Source organism: Tachysurus fulvidraco, chromosome 20 (genome assembly GCF_022655615.1).
Source record: "Tachysurus fulvidraco isolate hzauxx_2018 chromosome 20, HZAU_PFXX_2.0, whole genome shotgun sequence".
In the NCBI taxonomy this organism is placed as follows: domain Eukaryota; kingdom Metazoa; phylum Chordata; class Actinopteri; order Siluriformes; family Bagridae; genus Tachysurus; species Tachysurus fulvidraco.
The window spans coordinates 3,683,153-3,702,448 of record NC_062537.1 but is presented as its reverse complement, the minus strand read 5'-3'; the positions used below and the strand labels follow the sequence as shown (position 1 = coordinate 3,702,448).

Genomic DNA, 19,296 nt, shown 5'->3' with positions numbered 1-19,296 from the left:
AATCGGATTTCTCTTTACTTTAAGTTTCTCTGCGATTAATTATGACGTAATCATTTAATATGTATTTCTGATTCCTTATTTAAGATTCATTGGTTTCTCCGTGTTCTCTGTTCTCTGATACATTACTCAAGAATTCATATTTTAATCATCATGCCTAAACTATTCATATTCATACCTGGTCATACTATTGTAAACAAGTAGATTTCACAAGTATTTGTAGTGTAAAGAAAAATAACCTTATGGAAAACCACACCATACTTTGCATATTGAGTTTTAAAACAAATAATAAATACAATTTTTTGGATCTTATAACTCTAAACGAACTATTATGTAAAACAATATACTATATTTCTTATAGGATGTCCTGATGGACAAAATTAAAAGAGGTTGCCCACTCGGTTTTGTTTGCTGGAAACTTCTGCACAACACAAGTTTGCCTCGAATTCCCAGCCAGTGGGAGGAGATCTATATGCCACAGCACATGCAATTAGGTGTCTGTTAATTTCAGTATAAATTTCAGACTTCATCAAAACATTATTAAGTGGTAGCATCAAGTATCAGCTGCATGCGGTTCTGCATCTAGGAAGAAAGGAGAACTTGAGATGGATACAGAACGCTTGATAAAGTCTATAATCAGAGGTATTATGTGTCTGGCTGGAATCATTGGTAACAACTGGCTGTGCATCAGCTCTCTCCCAAAATCTATTTCTCAGCTTCGACCTAGCGACGTTCTCTTTATAAACTTGGCTGTATCCAATCTGATCACTAATTACCTGGTGGACACCCTGAACATTTTCCATACTGAACAGTACATACCTGCAGGAAAGGTGTTTTGCAGCATTCGATTTTTCCTACCTGAATTCTCGGAGACCAGCAGCATCTTGAGCACCATGTTCATCACCATGTTCTGGCATCAGAAGCTTGTGGGCTCTCTGAAGCGTGGAGGAGCTCCTGTGCAAATGGATAACCTACACTTCATCACTGTGATGCTGATTGGAAGCTGGAGTTTTGCGCTTATCTTCAACATTTCTCATTTATTCTTTGTTGCTGAAATCAGCGAAAATGCTACTACTGCTGAATGCAAGGAAGAGCTGCCTTCGCCAGAAGCTGATCAGGCCTACAAGGTAGTATACATCACGCTTGTGAATGTGTTTCCACTTATTGGGATTCTTTATGCAAGCATTCAGATCACGCTTACGCTGATGCAGAATGAAAAGCGAATGAAAAAAATGGGGGCAGAATTCAGAAATGAAGGAAACGCAACCTTAGCCGAGAAAAGTAGGGAAAACACTAATAATGCAGCAACAGTTAAGTTGTTCAAGTCACAAGCCAAAACACAAAGTCTGGTGAGGGCTGCCAAGAGCGTGGTGGCAGTGGCCATTTTTTTCTTAATTTGCTGGGTAATTCACCTCACCATCATCATCATTAGTTCCATCTCACCATCCAGTGTGACAGAAGACATGGAGAGCTTTATAGGAGCATCCTATACATGCATCATCCCATATATTTATCTGTACGGTGTGCAAAAGCTGACCTGCCACAGAAGAGCAGGACGTGTGGTGGGTGAAGAGCGAGTAGTAAGTCAGTGAGCTGGAGTTACATTTGACAATAATAAAATAAATGAAAATAGATTGAAAATGCTTTAAAATTATGTTAATTGCAGTGTAATATTCACATCAATCAATTGCCTTTTTGTTTAGTTACTTTGTCTGATAATAATCTGTAACTAAATCAGTCTGGTACAAATTTATAACCAAAATAATCTGCTGTAGAATAAAATGGTATGATGTTAAACGATTTGTTTTCATTTACATTTGGTGGAAATTTATCATCATTGATCTTCCAAATGTACAATCATGCAAAATTGGGATCTGACGTACTTTCTTAATCATCTGTAAACAAAGCAGCAGCATTTTGCCTTTGCGTCATAGAGGGGATTGAGATAGTTAATTTGGTGTAATGATGATTACCCCTTGAGGGGTAAATTCCAAATTAAATTCAGTATAAATCCAAACAGAATATAAAACACTTTTCTTAAAAAAAGTTTCAGAGAAAATTGACTGAAAGAAACAATGAAATGAGACCAAACCTGCTTTAAGATTGAATTATTTGAAAATCAATGACAGTTAACCTTTACAGATATTTTGGAAGCAATATCAGTAAAATAAAACAGTGCTTGAGACGGAAACTGAACCAATATCAATTGAACAAAATGGAATAAACTATTATAATCCTTCGGCTGTGAACAATATAACCAGGGAATTTGCAAAACAATATATAAATGAAGTTGAGAGAAAATAAATCTTAAATATAATAATTATTAAATTATATATATTTTAAAATACGTACATATCTAAACGAATAATAAAGCAGTTTTGATGTAATGAAATTTGAAAGTGTGTAACGGCAGACAGAACTGAAGCCAAATGCAGATCATCTGCTGACTTTACTACGAGATTGATAAATGTGGGCCATTACGTCTTAACTATCCTATAAAATTCAACATTCTCAATTTTTATTGTTTCTCATTATACCCTGCATTAAGCCAGTCATTTATTTTGATTAACTGTTTTTCCCCCTAATCCAGCAGCACTGTTGTAACATACCAGTCCAACATTGAAAAATGACCACCATCCAAATATCATCTGGTCAGTGGGGGATCTTTTCCATTGATGAGTGTAGAGACATATAATTGTATATTGTATCTTCAGACTAGTTGGCCAAATATTTGTGAAAACAATGGGCAGTAATATGATATAATTTATAATATAGCTAAAATAGCCTCCACTCCTTTAAGAAGTATTTTCGCTTTCGATTTTGTAATGTGGCTAAGGTCACAGACACCTGAATCACTACACAAGAATCACTAGAACTTTGCTTACCTATAAGTGAAATGAGAGGGGGTGTGGTAAATTGTTGACTGTGGACCTGTGTGTTCCCAGACACTCCCAGAAGAAACACTGTCCTGGGAAAGAACCCACAATAACTCTCTGTCTGTCCCCGAAGAGACATTTCATTACAGATTCATACACATCACAGAAAAAAACGTGTTCAACCTCTTTGCAGCCTAAAGACACAAATATACTTGTTCAAATACTTGCTCATGTATCTTAAGCACACCTGGAGCATCCACTAGATGGCACATCGGCGCCAAAACATCTTTGACCACCAAGTTTCCAAGTCAAATAGTAATGTTTAGTGATTTTATGCACAGTAATGCATTTCATTCAACATTTCATTAAATATATTTCAAAAGTTTATTTTCAGTATAGTGCCAATTACTGTCTGCATGACCCATTTATTGAAGCATGTTATTATAGATAGAAAATATAGACACATTCATTGCTCAGGAACTTTTTGTTTGTTGACAATAGAAACAAATTTACATTAATGTCATTTGACAGTCACTTGTATCCAGAGCAACTTACACTTACATCTCATTCATACATCTGAGCAGTTGAGGGTTAAGGGCCTTACTCAGGGGCCCAACAGCAGCAGTTTGGTGGTCTGGGGATTTAAACTCACAACTTTCCGATGAACAGTCCAACGCCTTAACCACTGAGCTACCACTTCCCAGCTGCAACACACACATTTGCCTGCATTTGCCGCCGGTGGGAGGAGATCTGTACACCACAGGCACAGCGATGAAATTAGGCGCCTGGTGATTTCAGTATAAATTTCAGACTTCACTGAAATGTGCTTTAGACAATAGCATCGATCATTCGGACAGCTGTGCCTGGAAAGAAAAGAGAACTTGGTGAGGATTTGAAATGGATACAGAAAGCTTGATAAAGACTATTATCAGAGGTATTATGTGTCTGGCTGGAATCATTGGTAACAACTGGCTGTGCATCAGCTCTCTGCCAAAATCTATTTCTCAGCTTCGAACTAGCGAAGCTCTCTTTATAAACTTGGCTGTATCCAATCTGATCACTAATTATATGGTGGACACCCTCGACATTTTCGAAAACGAAGATATGCCTGTGGGAAATTTGTTTTGCAGATTTCGATTTTTCCTACCTGAATTCTCGGAGACCAGCAGCCTTTTGACCACCACAGTAATAACTGTTTACTGGCATCAGAAGCTTGTGGGCTCTCTGAAGCATGGAGGAGCTCCTGTACGAATGGATAACCTCCAAGTCATTGCCATGCTGCTGACAGCAACCTGGACCTTCTCATTTTTCTTCAACCTTCCTCATTTTGTGTTATCCGGTGTAAGCAGTGGGAACATGACTGCCGCAGAATGTGAGGAAGTGCTGCCATCGGCAGAAGCCGAGCAAGCCTACAATATAGTGTACACGATACTCACAAATGTGTTTCCAATTTGTGTGGTTCTTTATGCAAGCAGCCAGATTGCGATTACGCTGATAGAGAATGAAAATAGAATGAAGAATATGGGTGAAGAAGTAAAAAATGAAGGGAACGCCTCAAACAACAAAAGTGAAGACAACACCAATAATGTATCAACAGTTACCAAGTCCAAGGCACAAGCTAAAACAGGAGGTTTGGTGAGGGCTGCCAAGAGCGTGATGGCAGTGGCCATTCTTTTCTTAATTTGTTGGACAACTCACCTCATTGTCAGAATAACCGATTCCATCTCACCAACCAGTGTGATATCGGACATAGAGAGCTTTATAGGTGCATCCTATATAAGCACCATTCCTTATATTTATCTGTACGGTGTGCAAAAGCTGACCTGCTCGACATGTTAAGGACACATGATGGGGTCAAGAGCGAGGAGTAGCTCTGTGAGTTGTGATGTGATTATAATGCTGTACACAATGGAAAAACTGAATGAAAATAGACTGTAAGTGGAAAAAAAAGCATATCTGTACTAATTTTTTTTCTTCTTTTCTTTTTTTTTTTTTTTACATTTTATTGTCTGCTTATAATATATTTCTAACATTAAATTAATATACAATTATTAATGTAAAAACTTTTTCATTTGGAGAAACTGCTCACTGTGTTTATTAGCACTGTATCCTTGCTGAGTGTCATTTACACAACGATAATCATGCTGTCATGTATAGAATTATGAACCTGTGAAGAAAACAGCAGCAAGGTGTTGCCATGTCATGGAAGGGGCTAAGATGGTTAAATTGATCTAAGAGTTCATTGGGGTCAAATGTAATGTTAGATCCAGTATAAAACACCACATTTACCTGTAAAACAATCAGTTTAAAATGAATGACTGGTAGCAGTATAGATTGTACAGTATAGTATAAGTGCAAAGGTGGACTTGCACTCAGATCTGAAACTGAGCCAATAATCAATATTGTAATAAATATTCTTTACAAGCAGAATCCTGGTCCTTTTCTTCAAAACGACATTAATAAAATCAAACTAATACCTGTGTTGGATTTAAAAGGGCAAAATCCAAAAGCAGATTAAAAACCATCTAAAAACCAGGCAAGGAAAGCAACAATAATGACCAAACATGTTGGCAATTAACATCTGGAGAGAAGGAAATATTCTACAAACTTGTAAATCTATAGAGTGGAGTAGTCAAAGCTTATCAGTTATTTGTTATATTGTAAGTCCTGTTTAAATTTACAGTATTATCCTTATAAATATTTTAATAATTTTTATATTAACAGCAAAAACAGTTTAAAAAAAAAAAGTCTTTTTTTCAGTCCGCTGTAAACAGGCCTTAAGGATCTTGTGTCTTGTTTTGAAGACAGCTGAGAAATGTTCATTCCATCACCATCAGAAAATTCCAGATGATGGTCTTTAATGTTGAGGGATGGTGGAATAAGGTGAGCCATCCTAGATGCTCAGAAAAATAAATGCCTTCAGGTTAGGTGGGGTGGAATTGAAGCTCCTGACATCGCGGGAGGAGATGCGAGGTCCTGATGTCGTCATTATCTGACAGCTTAAAATCAGCGCACATGACAACAAGGAAACCAAAGCATCAACGTATTTAAACCGTTACTCCACTTATTTCTAGAAGAACCTGGTCCCTCTTTAAGATGAATACGAACGACTGGATAAAGCCTTTAATAAGAGCATCCATGTGCTTTTTTGGAATCCTTGGTAACAACTGGTTGGCTTTTCGTTCTATACCAAAATCCAGATCTCAGCTCCGAACTAACGACATCCTATTTGTCAACTTGGCTGTGTCCAATTTGATTACCAATTACTTGGTGGACCTACCAGACACCATAGACTTTGTAGTCCACTGGACAGGAAGATACTGCACTGTGTTCAGTTTCTGCTCCAACCTCTCGGAGACCAGCAGCATCTTGACCACCATGTTCATCACTGTGTACTGGCATCAGAAGCTTGTGGGCTCTCTGAAGCGTGGAGGAGCTCCTGTGCAGATGGACAACCTCCACCTCATCACAGCACTGCTGACAGGGAGCTGGGCTTTTGCGACAGTATTCAGTATCCCTCATTTTTTTTTCATCTCTTCAGACATTTTGAACCAAAGTTTCAGTGACTGCATGGAACGATCCTCATTCCAAGATGCCAGGCAAGCCTATGAGATGGTGTACCTTACACTGGCAAATCTTGTTCCGATCATTGGCATTGTTTTTGCAAGCATCCAAATTGCAGTCACACTTGTACAGAATGAGAGACGGGTGAAAAATTCCACAAACGTGTTTAGTAGAAAAGGAAATGAAAAGAAGCCGCCTCCAGAAACCACCTCCAAAGACAGAACATCCAATGTTGTAAATAACGTCCAAGACCAACGACAAGGGGTCCAAAAGTCTAAAGACAAATCCAGCTCCTCTGCAAGTAATCAGGTTAGGGCTGCCAAGAGCGTGGTGACCGTGGCCACCGTTTTCCTCATCTGCTGGCTAATTCACCTAACGCTCAGCATTACCATCACCATTTACGACTCCACTATAGTAGCAGAAATAATCAGCTATATAGGAGGAACTTATACATGTTTAATACCTTATATGTACTTGCATGGCATGAGAAAGTTGAACTGCTCCTCCAGAGGCTGAGCAGCAGTCTGAAAATAGCATATCAATATGCTTGGCACTCCCAGACACAACAGAAGAGGAGAAAGGACAAGTGAAGCGTTAAGCTACTAACCGGAGTGCATCCTCTAACCCGCCTTAAGTGCTGACCTAAAACCATTTAATCTTCAAACAGACTTTTCTTGTGTATTTTTATGTTTGTGCTTAAACAAGTAATTGTTTTAACAACATTTTTACTATCATTTTTAATATAAAAATCAGTGGTGTTTTTTTCCTTACATCTTGATGTTACTTACAGAATTAGAAACTATCCCCAGGGCCTAATTATGCATGGTTATGAGCAATTATTGTCACCAAAGCAGCAGGGAAACAAACCTGGCCCATCAGGAACTACAGAATAATAGTACAAATGTTTCCTTTATTAAAAAAATAATAATTGTGCAACCAAGTTTGAGACCATTTTAATTCTCATTTTAACAAATGTACATTGCAGATTTCCCTCCATTCAATTTTTTTATGTAAAAGCTTGAAGTTTTTAAAAAGTATCTCTCAAAAAAAGGATGCAATGCCTACCTTCTACATTTCACACAAACTAAACAATCTGACGATATGCTAAAACAAAAAAAACAACAACATGTATATACACTGAATGGTGTATAAGCAATCACCTGGGTCATGTGATCTGGCTGCTGATCAGAGATGTGTATCACTAATGTTTGTTAATCATCTCATATCATCATAAAAGTAAGGAGCAAAACCTGATTTTATTTTTTAGCAACAAGATTTGTATTTTTTGTTGTTTTTCTTTTAGTAGTCTTCAAATTCTGGAGAAATATCACATACAATTATTATTATTTTTTTTTACAAATAGATTTGTCCAAACCATAAGAGTTGTGAAGCCTGTCAGAAAGGACCTCAAGTAAACACAGCACCAAATAGAAAATAAATGATCATGTGTATGCTGAAAGTAGGCATTTTAAAGAGGCAAGTGTAGAGCTGAGTGTTTAAACATTTCAGGTTTTATACGCAATGGTATGAGTGGGAACTTATGACCTCAGCATTTTTTTTCTCCATGTGACTTTTTTCTCATGTCATTAGTGCTACCCTCAAACTCAGTAGTGAGGAAAGTTTGTGCATATATCTGATGTAATGTAAGACACCCCCTAACTGGCCTCAGTGAAGTTTCTCCAGTTTGGCCTGTAGAGATTTAAAGTTGCGTATGATTTCCTCCAGAGCGGCACTTGGGCTCAGTGACTGAAGCTCCACAAGATAGCCACAGATGTTGTCCAAGCACACGGTGGTAAACCTCCGTCTGAGAAACGAGAAAACAAATTTCATATCAAAACACTGGATGGCTCAAATCCAGCGAGAATGTGGTGCTGATAACGGATCTCACCTGTCGTAAGTGGGCACTCGGCTACGGTCATCTACGTAACCTGACAGGAGCACGTGAATGCACTCCACTAGGTGCAGAGGCTTTCTCAGACGCTGCCAACACGGGTCCTGAAGAGGGAAAAAAAAAAGCCAGGCAAAATCATTCGATTAACTTTTTAACTTAAATGGTCACCACATCAATAATCATGCATATATTTTTTATGTATACATATTACATAATGTAGCACAGGATTTTATTTTTTTTGTTTGCATGTTTATTTATTGTTGGTCAGTCTGTATCTGAAGGATCAGTGATTTATACCAATTGTGATTTAAGCATTTATAGATTAGAAATAAAAGAAAGGGGAAAAAAAAAAAGTATAATTGTAATTTGAAGTATAATTGTAATACTGTTTTAAAGGCACACAGTAAAAAAATAAATAAAATTTGGTGATCACTAAAATCTAAATATAAAAGAAGAGTGGCCTGTCTTTATCAAATCGTTTCAAAAGGCTTTAATGCAGAAAAACACTGTTTCTGTCTGAACGAGTGCCTCATACCCGAGCTTTGAAGAGCTGATCGTATACTTCTAGCAGACGTGGAAGCTGGACACCAATTTCTTGCATTGTGAAGGTGACAAAGCCCACATCCCAGTTTAGCTTACAAACTTCCTGTTCTAGAAACTTGACCAGAAAGTCTGAAATAAAAAAATAATTAAAATAAAAGGTGGTCAAAGTTTGAAGACATATTTTGAAACTGACATTTGAGAAGTAAAAAAGCTAAGAGGATTTTCATCAGATCGAATTATAGTACGTGTATGTATAATTAATGTATGCCTCCTGACTCAGACAAACAGAGCACCAAGGGAAATAATTAAACAATTATAGTTAACAAGTGTTGACTTCAGAAAGGTAGACCTCAGAGAGACAGTGTTGACAGAAAATAAAATGATACCCAGTGGAAAATATCGTGGAGTCCCTGCATACAGCTTCCCCAGGGAGATCAGCTTTAGATTCAACGCTTGCATGCGGTCTGCCGGACTCATAGCTGCACTGTCGTTCAGCTCTGCCGTGAAAAAGAAACATGAATGAGCCATCAGGAGGAGTGGTCAGGCATCAGCCACGGACAGAGAAGAGGCAGCAGACTGTGTGTTTATTTGTTCTTTCAGTGTCAGCGGTGGCATAGAGAAGAATGTGTGTGTGGGGGCGCTTGCATGTATCAGCTAACTGTAGTCTTAATTCACGCACAATTGCTGAAGGTAATCTGACTTCAACTAGCAAGCAAACATGCTACCCATACCTGAGAATTATACAGTTAGTATTTAGCAGATACCCACCTTTTTCTAGTATCTCTTGCCACAGAGATTGGACTAGGATAGGGTCCGAGTGTCCAGCACAGTGAATGATGGCCAACTTGCACTCAGACAACCGGAAATGATCTGCAAACTCTCCATAAAGCTAGAAAAGAAGAAAAACGAGTAAGCAAATTTGATATGACTGAACGGGTCCGTGCAATTCAGCGATTTCTGCAATAAGTACCTTAGTAATATCCATTAACTCAGAGTCTAGCCGAGATATCGCACCGTTTACAGAAAGGTGCTGAGAGTATTGTCTTCTCAACGTCTCCTGGATCTGCACCTGAATCCGCACAACCTGGAGGGAGAAAGTAGCTTTTTAAAGTTTAATATATTAAGGCTCACATTTCCACTATAACCCACTGTCTGGTAAAACCTCTCTGATGGACTGATCTTGCATACCTCCATCTTCTCTTCCAGTTCATGCAGGAACTCTCCGTCGGCTCCCATCGAGGAGATACAGGATGAACTCTTGGCTGAAAGGATGGCCCGGGAGATGTACTCCAGTCTCTGCTGTAGTGAGATCTCAGTGCTGTAGAAATACGTCATTTAAACTTGGACAATAATAAAACGCACTCATGATTAGGACACTGATTTGAGAAGTGCATCATAACGCACCTGTGCATGTCAGCCAGCCTGGCCAGGACGTGAGCCGCTTTGCCGAAGCTGCGATTTTTCTCATAATACCGCCACAGGAGGTCCATGCTGCGCACTTTGCTCTGGTCCTGCTTGATCATGTGCATCAAATGATCCTCAAGATACTGAGAGTTAACCTACACAAAAATATAAGGCTTTTAATATAGAGTACGATTACACAATAACGATCAAAATGATTTGCTCGATATTGAAGTCAGGACAACACAGAAATTTCACAAATTAAGGAATGTAATAGTTTTTGACACACTATTTTAAAACACAAAACAGAGAATGACTTTCACACTATACATTAAATTCCTTTACATAACTCATAAATGAACCCTCACCACTGCTTCTTTGAAACTGAAGCACAAACAGGGAAAAACTTTTTTTAATTATATAAAATAAATTTTTACATTCAAGAGTGAGAGGGTAATTTTTTTAATGTAGCAAAGTCTGTAAAATAAAATCTCTAGTTGGCTCACGTATAATAGCTTTAGTGAAGTTGCCAGTATACCAAGATTACGACTGAAATATCCCCCGAATACGTCCAATTATTTATCTTTTGAAGGAATATATAATGTACAGTTCAACAGTTCAATTGACAACAAAGGACTTACAAATGTCACATACCACATAAAATGGCTTACAAATTACACAACACGCCTTACAAAATGCACACTCCACAGCAATGGGTTAACAAATTTTTTATGTAAATTTGTGGGCTATGCTTAGTTAGCACGTGCCATCACTTGATTTGATGGTTATTTCTTAGGTATACATTTTACTGAAGGCGTGATATAAAGCCCAGTGGTGACATACAGACAAAAAGTCAGCATCTGATTTTACTTCGAGTAGATATGCAAAAAACACCAAATGCTGCCTGCATAAGAAACACAGCTCATGCTTCAAGATTTACATTCACTTTTCAGAAATCATGCGACGCATAATATGTGGCTTACCTCCAGGAGTTTGTCTGTGAGGTCGGCCTGGATCAGCCAGTTGTACAGTGCAATGTGGAACAGCTCGTCTTGTGACCTCTGGGCTAGGCCAAGCATTTGCTCAAACTGGGGGGGAATACAAGAAAAGCAAACAGGTTAACGTTTATCTTAATCCGAACATATCTGAAGATATCAAAATATAATAAACAACAACAACAACAACTACTCACATGGGCAGCAGCATCCTCATTGCTGAGCATGTTGGGGTCAGAGGTCATAACTGGAGGCCCAGGCTGCTTAGGCACACTGGGCGATTGAGGAGCTGCTTTGCTATGGTTTACCAGCTCCTGCATGGTGTCTGTGATGCATTTATAACTTGCCAGTCTAGAATGGGAAACATTAAGCTAGTGTTAAAATGGCAAAATCCTACATGTATTTCTAGTATAATGAAACAAACATGTTTACACACCTTCCCTGAAAGGCTTGCTGACCAACTGTATCCTCCTCAGGCTCTGCATTCTTATAGAAATGGAGACCCAACTTCTGAGGGTCTTTCTTATCAGCAGCTGTAAGACACAGCTCCACAACACCCTCATAGAAACGCACTATAGGTGGTGGAGAGAATTCAATATGCTCATTATATAATTTGCTTCTCACGGTGTTTAAGGTAAAGATTAGTCAGGTAAAAAAAAAAAACAACAAAACCACTTATGCTTATTTTAAATGGGTGTTCACCTTGTCGATACTGTAAGCAGACAAGCGGCAGGTCAGTGTGATTGCTGATCTGTTGGTACAAGCGCAGTGAGTCCTTGAGTGTACGTTCCTTCTCTGCCTTGTTCTGGATCTGCCTTGAGCTCTGAAGCAGTTCATTAGCCTGGGAACAGAGCAATAAAGGGTTGAGTTTAAACTACAGGATGCTGTCCGTTTTAACCAGGGACGAACCAAGAGAAAGGTTACCTTAGAGCAGACACTGTCATCACTGCTGTACAGAAGAGGACAAATATCTCGTAGGAGGGAACTGATGGCATCCACAGAAGCGCTGTCTTTGATGTACACGTTGATGAGGGCAGTGATGAGCGCACCGGTCAGTTCACGACCACGGTTTACCAGGTCCTTAAAGCTGATGGCCTTCAGCTGCTCCTGGAAGTCCTGTTGTGTGAGAAAGGTAAAGAAATGGTTAATGAGAATGGATCTTGAAGGTATTGAACTGAGCTGTAAATTTTCCCCTTATCATCCACATCAAAGGTAAGGAGAAAGGAGAAATAGTTCTTTAGAAGAAGAGAAAGGGAAATTATAAGGAAAGATTGTGTTGGGTGAAGACCTTGGGTAGCTCAGAGATGATGACACTGAACTGGTGGTCACAGAGGAGCTTCCAGAGAGCCAGGGTCTGGAAGGAGCGGTGCACCAATTGCTGAACTCCCTGTAGAGACATCTTCTCATAGACCTGGGCTTCAGCTGTGGAAAAACAGAAGCAAAGCATTATGGTAATTTGTTTTTTTTTTTCTTCCTCCAGTTAAAATAAATAAAAAAAACACGCACTATGGTATTTCCTCTGAAGTTCTTGCTGGACTTGCTGTGAGCTGGTGCCGTCTGGACGCATGAATCCCAGCAGCCTCTGCTGCAGGTTGGCAGGAGAGCTGAAACTGTGAGAGAAGAAGAAGAGTCAGCATCTCTGTAACCTTATCCATAACCCATCAAAATGTGAAGAAACTCGTATACACATGCTCCTACCCTGGTGCACCCAAGGACGTGGGACTAAACTGGGAGTTCTTGTCAATGAACTCCTTCAGGCCTTGAAGCTCCATCAGAACTGCCTCCAGGTCAGAAGAACTTGCCGTGCTCTCCACCTGTGCCAGTCAGTAATTTAGCAAGTAGAGGTCATTAATGTAGCCAAAATAAACCACTAAGGTTTAAGAAATGATAATTATATAAACACTTAGGTTTCAATAATGTCAGATGTATTTTAGACACAAGTGAAATCTGATTTGGGGAAAAAAAAAAAGTTGGAAGAGCTACAGGACCCCAATATTAGATGCGCACACACAAGTTAAAAAAAAGAAAGTTTAGTGAAATAATATAATTGATGTAATGCAAGTGTACTTACAACAGTCATAGTTTGGTTTCCTTTACTGATCAACAGGTCCAGTACCAGACTCCCGTCCCAGATGTTGCTGTCATTATTCCAAAAATTTGTATTAAATAAGCAAAGCAAATTGTATGCTTCAAGTCAATACTGCTGTAAACAGGGCTATTAACTATTTACCCAATAATGCGGGAGAAGTAGATAACAATGCCATTGTGTTTCCCAGAGAAAAGGACCTCAGGACCAGAGGACATGGTGGGCATGGCAGTGTTGCCTGGACTCATGGGATTAGAAGGGATGAAGGGAGTTGACACACTAGGAGGCATCATTCCTGTCACACAGAAGCACATGCAGATTTGAACAGTTGTATTACGGCCAAGGTGTTGGAGAGGCAACTAGAAACTAAGACGAAACTAAAAGGTTTGGACGATGTGTCAATTATAGATTTTACAGAATGCCATTAAATATAAATATATAGATTTACACTATATATAGATTATGAAACATTTCTTTGAATTTCAAGAGGTTGGTCAGTGTTATAAAAGCCCGATAGTTGAATGACAAGAATATGACTTGTATAGCCCTAGATTATAAAGATATTCTTTCATAAAGAAGCAGTGTTCTAATACAATTTGACAGGAATGCATTAAAGGGGCACAGAGAGGGAAGCAGGTACCTGGAGCTGGTGTTGCTAGAAAACTTGGATTAGGATAAGGACTACCAATTGGCATTGGAGATCCTATAATTACAACAATAAAATGTTACTGGTTAGAAATAGATTGCTACAAAATCTACAATCTCCATAAATCTATACCAGACAATTATTAGTAAGTTAATTCAAGTGAACAATGACTTTATGAATAGTTTCTCCCTAATTACCTGGCACAGGTGAGCCAAGGAGAGATCCAACATTGCTCGGTGCACTCATGGCAGACGGGAACCGCATTTGAGCCTCTCCTCCATATCTGTCCAAAAAAAAACAGGTACTTTAAAAATACTTAATCTGAAAGAAGGACAATGTTTAAAAGAACTTAGCATCTTCAGTGAAGAGTTTACCTGAAGAAAGCTCGAGTTGCCCACACAGAAATTTCTCTGTCAGAGGCTGCAGTGGAACAGGCCAGGATCAGAGCAGTGGCACAGGCTTGTTCCTCCTACAGAACCAGCACAAAAAAGGTTAAACAATCTAAATTCACTTAATTGTATTGGTGTAAAAGCAAATTGATATTCATACCCGATGAAGCTTGAAGAATCGCTCAATTTCATCACTCTCCCCGCCATTGCTGCTCACCAGCAGATGGCGCAACTGATCCACCGGTCTCAGCTTGTGAAATATATGACTTCCCTGAGGAGAATCAATAAAGGTAAAAAAAAAGTTTATTAACTCATTAAAATGTGTAGAAGACAAAGAGCGGTATATATCTGGGGAACAAGATGTTTACTTGGGCAGAGAGGAGGATAAACTTCTGAGGTGGGACATTGTGTTGTTGAACCACCACTGGAGAATCGGTGAGTGGAATGAGGTCCTTATTTAATGGAGTGATGATTTTAGGCACTTTCATCTCTTCTATCGCACACAGTGCCCATGAATGACCATCAACATTTAAGGTCATCTGATAGAAAGATTTATTAAAAAAAATAAAAATAAAAATAAATAAGATGCCAAACAACATTATCTGGAAAGACATCTGACTACATTTAGTGATTATGATGAGGAAATAATTGAGAATATTAGAGAGGCTCCAACCTGAGCCTCCATGAGAGGCTTCTTAAAGGGGAAGGAGTCATGGTTTATACACCATAGAATATCGCTGTCCTCCGTCTCTGAGGCGGCCATCAACAAAACACCTAACATGAAGAGAAAAAAGATTTATGAGTATGGAGAAATGGATCGAAAACATAGTACAATAAAATACATAACATTTACACCACCAACAGTAAACCCAGAGGTGGAAATATCAGTGTCTGACTGCATGTTTCATGGTTTACCTTTGTTGTAAAGAGCCTTGTGTACTTTGGCAGGTTTTTGCACGGTAGAGGAGGCGGAGAATCCTGGAGGTAGCCGAACGTGAACCAGAGCCAGAAGGCTGGCTCGGGAAATGCCCTGCTTGGTGTTAGGTGGAGCAAACGGGGAGGTGCTGAAATACAGACGTACACCTGCACAGTGCATAAAACCACCACAGTTACAAGAGAGCACACAGAGACGCTGTAATACTTATAAAAAAATCCATCAATATAACTTACCAGCATGTGTTACAGCCATGAGCTGGCAATCGGACGACTCGGAGCGATCAATAACAGCAATCTGGACAATGGGTTTGAAGACAGAACGATCAATTGTCCTGCAAGAGAGACATAACAGAGTGGTTTGAATGATGCACATATAACAAGGTTTAAACAAACAAACAAACAAATAAGCAAACAAATAAAAAGTGTTCACAAAGCATGGTCTTACCTGGCGATATTCCCAGCAGCTGAAACAATAGCATTCTGAGACATGGCTGCCACTCTGCAAATTCCCTGGCCATCGCCTCCCAAATCATAAACCTGGCAAAGACATTGGAAAGTCATACATCTATATAGAAGGAGAAAAAAAAAAAAGACAACAAATCTGACAGACATTAATTAAATCCACTTACCTGCAGCACACCTTTCTCTGATCTTGTGTACAGAGTGTTGCGTGAATTGTCAATGGCAATCTGGACAACTGGATCTACGACAGAGAATGAGATTAACAAAATAGGTTTTTCAGACTATTACTCTGTCCTTTAACATGCAGACTTAAGCTTTAGATTCATACCATCTTCAGAGAAGGAGAACTGCAGCAGAGATGGAATAAGGAAAGACAGGCTGCTCTTGGAGTGGTTGATCTTCCTGCAGCGCTGACTGAACCAACCAGCTTCAGCCTGGTAACCAATTTCGTACAGACATCCATCCTTTCCAGCCAGGAAGATGCGTCCTAGGTCTGTCGATGTGATGGCCAGCATGTAGGTGTTGTCTGTGGGGATGGAGTAGAGCGGGTCAGGCAGCAGCTGCATGGCTCCCGACATGCTGTCATTTAAGCCTACAGAGGAAACACAAAAACAAGTAAGCGTCACCATAACATAATACCATAGACTTTAATTTCCAGAAAGAGACGGGGGAGAGATGAGACTAAGAGAGACACACACAGAGACTGATACTTTGCAGAGAGTTCCAAAAAGATAGACAAGTTATGTTTAGGAGAGAAAGAGACAGTGATGGATAAAAGAGGAGAGAAATAGAGACATGCTCAAACTCACCTGTCTGAGCCTTGGGAAAGCTCAGTCCCAGTATTACAACATCTACAGGTGTAGCCAGCACCAACAGGAAATGAATGTGAGGCTGAAAAATCCCTGCAGGACAGTGGCAAGACATCCAGAAACATTATGTTAAAAACAAAGTCACGTTCACAGTGCTGTGGAGCAGGTTTAAATTCTACATAAGTGTATTCTCATCTACTCACCTGTTTTTGGCTTGACCAGCCCGACTGAAAGGATTGTTTCACTAAGACCATCAAAATACGCCACATCGCCTCTAAAGTAGTGAAGCCACAGAATCAGAACGTTAAACGAGCTCACACTTTCCTTCTAAAGTTTAGTTGCAAAGTTCAGTACTCACCCATCCTCATAGTTCCACATAAATATATCATTATCAATGGTAAGCCATGCCCTGCTGATCTCAGGAAAAACTCCCATCATACAATTGCACTGCATGTCTGAAGGGTTAGTTAAAGAAACTTATGTGCAGAAATTCATGTACAAATTAACCAGCTTACATACAAAAAGTGTGTGCTATTTTGAAACACTAGATTTTATTATAAAATGAGGCAATGCACAAGCAGGAGGATACGGCTAAACTGCTCCACCAGTTCGGGAGGCAGAGGGACCCTGCGGACAGCACTCAGCTCGGGTAAATTCGGCACACTGATGAGACCAGGGCCTTGCAGAGGGTAATCCATATCAGACACACCAGACAGAGAGGGCATATCTAAAAAAAAATTAAGAAGAAAAATAAATAACTAAATCATATAAAAGAAAAACAATCAGCAAGATTAAGCACCTCATACCCTGGTTATGTACTGTAATGCACTATGCAAGATGGAGACTTACTATGTGAAGGTACATTGAGCAATTCTGACAGGTCAGGAAAACAGCGGTCTTCCTGCAAGTGACGGTCAATCAGTCGAGCTGAATTTTCCAGAGCCTCTTGCAGTGCAGCTGCCACACTACTGGGGCCCAAGCTGGAAGGCATGCTGAGCTTGAAGAGACAAAGCTCACCTACAAAATCAACAGTGAAAAGAAGGAAAAAAGTGTCACAAAACCGTAAGCAGTGCCACAGGATGACTTTTGCGCTCATTAAAAGATCTTGACTTCGGAATATGATTCTGAGCCAGTAAAATTGCCCACTGGATGCAATTACTCTCTTTCCTGTCAATCAGAGCAACACAGAGAGAAGCTTTCCTCTTTTCATTGATTCTCTGGTAACATACACAACCACAAAAATAGAATACATATAAAAAAATTGACTTAAACCGCGATTTACTTGGACATTAACTTCTGTTAATCATTTTACACTCAGTGACTGTTATTCAGCTGACTAACGGGCTTCATTTTAATAGTTTTATATGAGCATAGAAGCTTTAACTCCGTCCTCCAGACCAAACATCTGGACAAGATGTACTTGCATGTAGAAATGTCTATGAAACACTAAAATTGAAGCAGACATGAACTAACAACCTGTGGAAGCACCTTACAAGTTTGACTAAACAACAATAACCGATAACCGCGTGAGGTAAAATTGTTTACACAAAGTAACTGACGCTATTATGCTAATGATCAGCTAGCTCCGCGGCTAAGTGTTTGAATCAGTTAGCTCCGCGGCTAAGTGTTTGAATCAGTTAGCTCCGCGGCTAAGTGTTTGAATCAGCTAGCTCCGCGGCTAAGTGTTTGAATCAGCTAGCTCCGCGGCTGTTTGTAGTTAATAAAATGGGAGTGCAACATAAACTAAATCATCAAAAAGGCCCAGCAGTGGATGTACTTTCTACGCCATCCATCACCGTCTGATTTGGTGCAGCAACAAAACAGGACAGAACGAGACTGCAACGAACAGAAAAGAAAAAAAACTGGTGCCCACCTGCCCACTCCCCGAACCAGAAACCGGGCAGGAAAATCACCACTGACCCTTCACACCCTGGACACAACCTCTTTCAGCTCCTCACTTCTGGCAGGCGCTACAGAACTTTGCTTACTAAAACTGCCAGACACAGGAACAGTCTCTTTCCCCAGGCAATAACCCTGATCAACAACTCACCATAATTATATTTACTGCTTCATATCTATAAGTACTGCATTATCAGGACTGTCAGTCATCACATCACATCATCTGTATATATTGCACAATACTTTTATTTGTACTCTCGCACTTTAGGTACATAACTGATCGTTCATATTCTATATTCATATTTAATACTCATTCTGCCTATATTATATCTCATCGTCTGCGTTGTCTTGTATAGTTTGTATATTATAGTGTTATTTATGTCTGTACTTTTGAGGGTCTCAAACAGCTTGAACCAAATTCCTTGTGTGTGTCAACATCAACACACTTGGCCAATAAAACTGATTCTGATTAGCTCCGCGGCTAACTGCTTGTAGTTAGCTCCGCGGCTAACTGCTTGTACTTAGCTACGCGGCTAACTGATTCAAACAGGGAACACAGCCACACTGTATATTTAGAAAAACAATAAAAAAAAAAAAAAGAAACAAACCAATCCCACAGAACACGTATCTACAGAATCCGCAGGTCTTTACGTGAAATTTTTTCCTTCTTGGTAACTTACAGTCTTATAAAACAACAGTTCAGTTAGAACTGAAACTCTGTCCCGCCAAGCTCGCGTGCTGCTGGGCTCTTAGAAATAAAGTGTTTCACTGTTTCCGGTTCCGGGACAAATATTTAAAGCAG

The 19,296-nt window shown here is 39.5% G+C and overlaps 4 protein-coding genes across 5 annotated transcripts; 3 read left to right on the top strand and 1 right to left on the bottom strand.

Annotated features, from left to right (window-relative positions):
* Positions 1-602: 602 nt before the first annotated feature.
* Positions 603-1,589, top strand: LOC113638291 (alpha-1A adrenergic receptor-like). The gene has a single exon (XM_027139323.2). The coding sequence runs from the start codon at positions 603-605 to the stop codon at positions 1,587-1,589; it is 987 nt and encodes a 328-aa protein (XP_026995124.2).
* A 1,972-nt stretch (positions 1,590-3,561) lies between these two features.
* On the top strand, positions 3,562-4,720 carry LOC113638314 (gonadotropin-releasing hormone II receptor-like). Its single transcript, XM_027139367.2, has one exon. The coding sequence runs from the start codon at positions 3,771-3,773 to the stop codon at positions 4,710-4,712; it is 942 nt and encodes a 313-aa protein (XP_026995168.1). The 5' UTR covers positions 3,562-3,770; the 3' UTR covers positions 4,713-4,720.
* A 751-nt stretch (positions 4,721-5,471) lies between these two features.
* On the top strand, positions 5,472-7,333 carry LOC113638315 (alpha-1B adrenergic receptor-like). The gene has a single exon (XM_047804536.1). It carries the CDS (start codon positions 5,970-5,972, stop codon positions 6,951-6,953), a length of 984 nt encoding a protein of 327 aa, XP_047660492.1. The 5' UTR covers positions 5,472-5,969; the 3' UTR covers positions 6,954-7,333.
* A 41-nt stretch (positions 7,334-7,374) lies between these two features.
* Positions 7,375-19,296, bottom strand: nup155 (nucleoporin 155). Of its 2 annotated transcripts, none has more exons than XM_027139354.2 (35): positions 19,175-19,296; positions 17,445-17,612; positions 17,185-17,322; positions 16,954-17,050; positions 16,799-16,869; positions 16,596-16,688; positions 16,115-16,378; positions 15,954-16,027; positions 15,770-15,861; positions 15,559-15,656; positions 15,304-15,471; positions 15,062-15,162; positions 14,757-14,927; positions 14,549-14,659; positions 14,374-14,468; positions 14,197-14,282; positions 13,994-14,056; positions 13,498-13,648; positions 13,339-13,405; positions 12,966-13,081; positions 12,774-12,877; positions 12,556-12,689; positions 12,192-12,383; positions 11,970-12,108; positions 11,704-11,839; positions 11,465-11,618; positions 11,256-11,360; positions 10,276-10,430; positions 10,060-10,189; positions 9,842-9,955; positions 9,640-9,760; positions 9,258-9,368; positions 8,864-9,000; positions 8,326-8,432; positions 7,375-8,241 (listed from the first exon to the last, which is right to left on the bottom strand). In XM_027139354.2, the coding sequence occupies exons 2-35, from the start codon at positions 17,584-17,586 to the stop codon at positions 8,103-8,105; spliced, it is 4,176 nt and encodes a 1,391-aa protein (XP_026995155.1). In that variant the 5' UTR covers positions 17,587-17,612; positions 19,175-19,296; the 3' UTR covers positions 7,375-8,102. The 2 variants fall into 2 exon arrangements, with proteins under 2 accessions (XP_026995155.1, XP_047660482.1); XM_047804526.1 differs by having other exon boundaries at positions 19,103-19,238.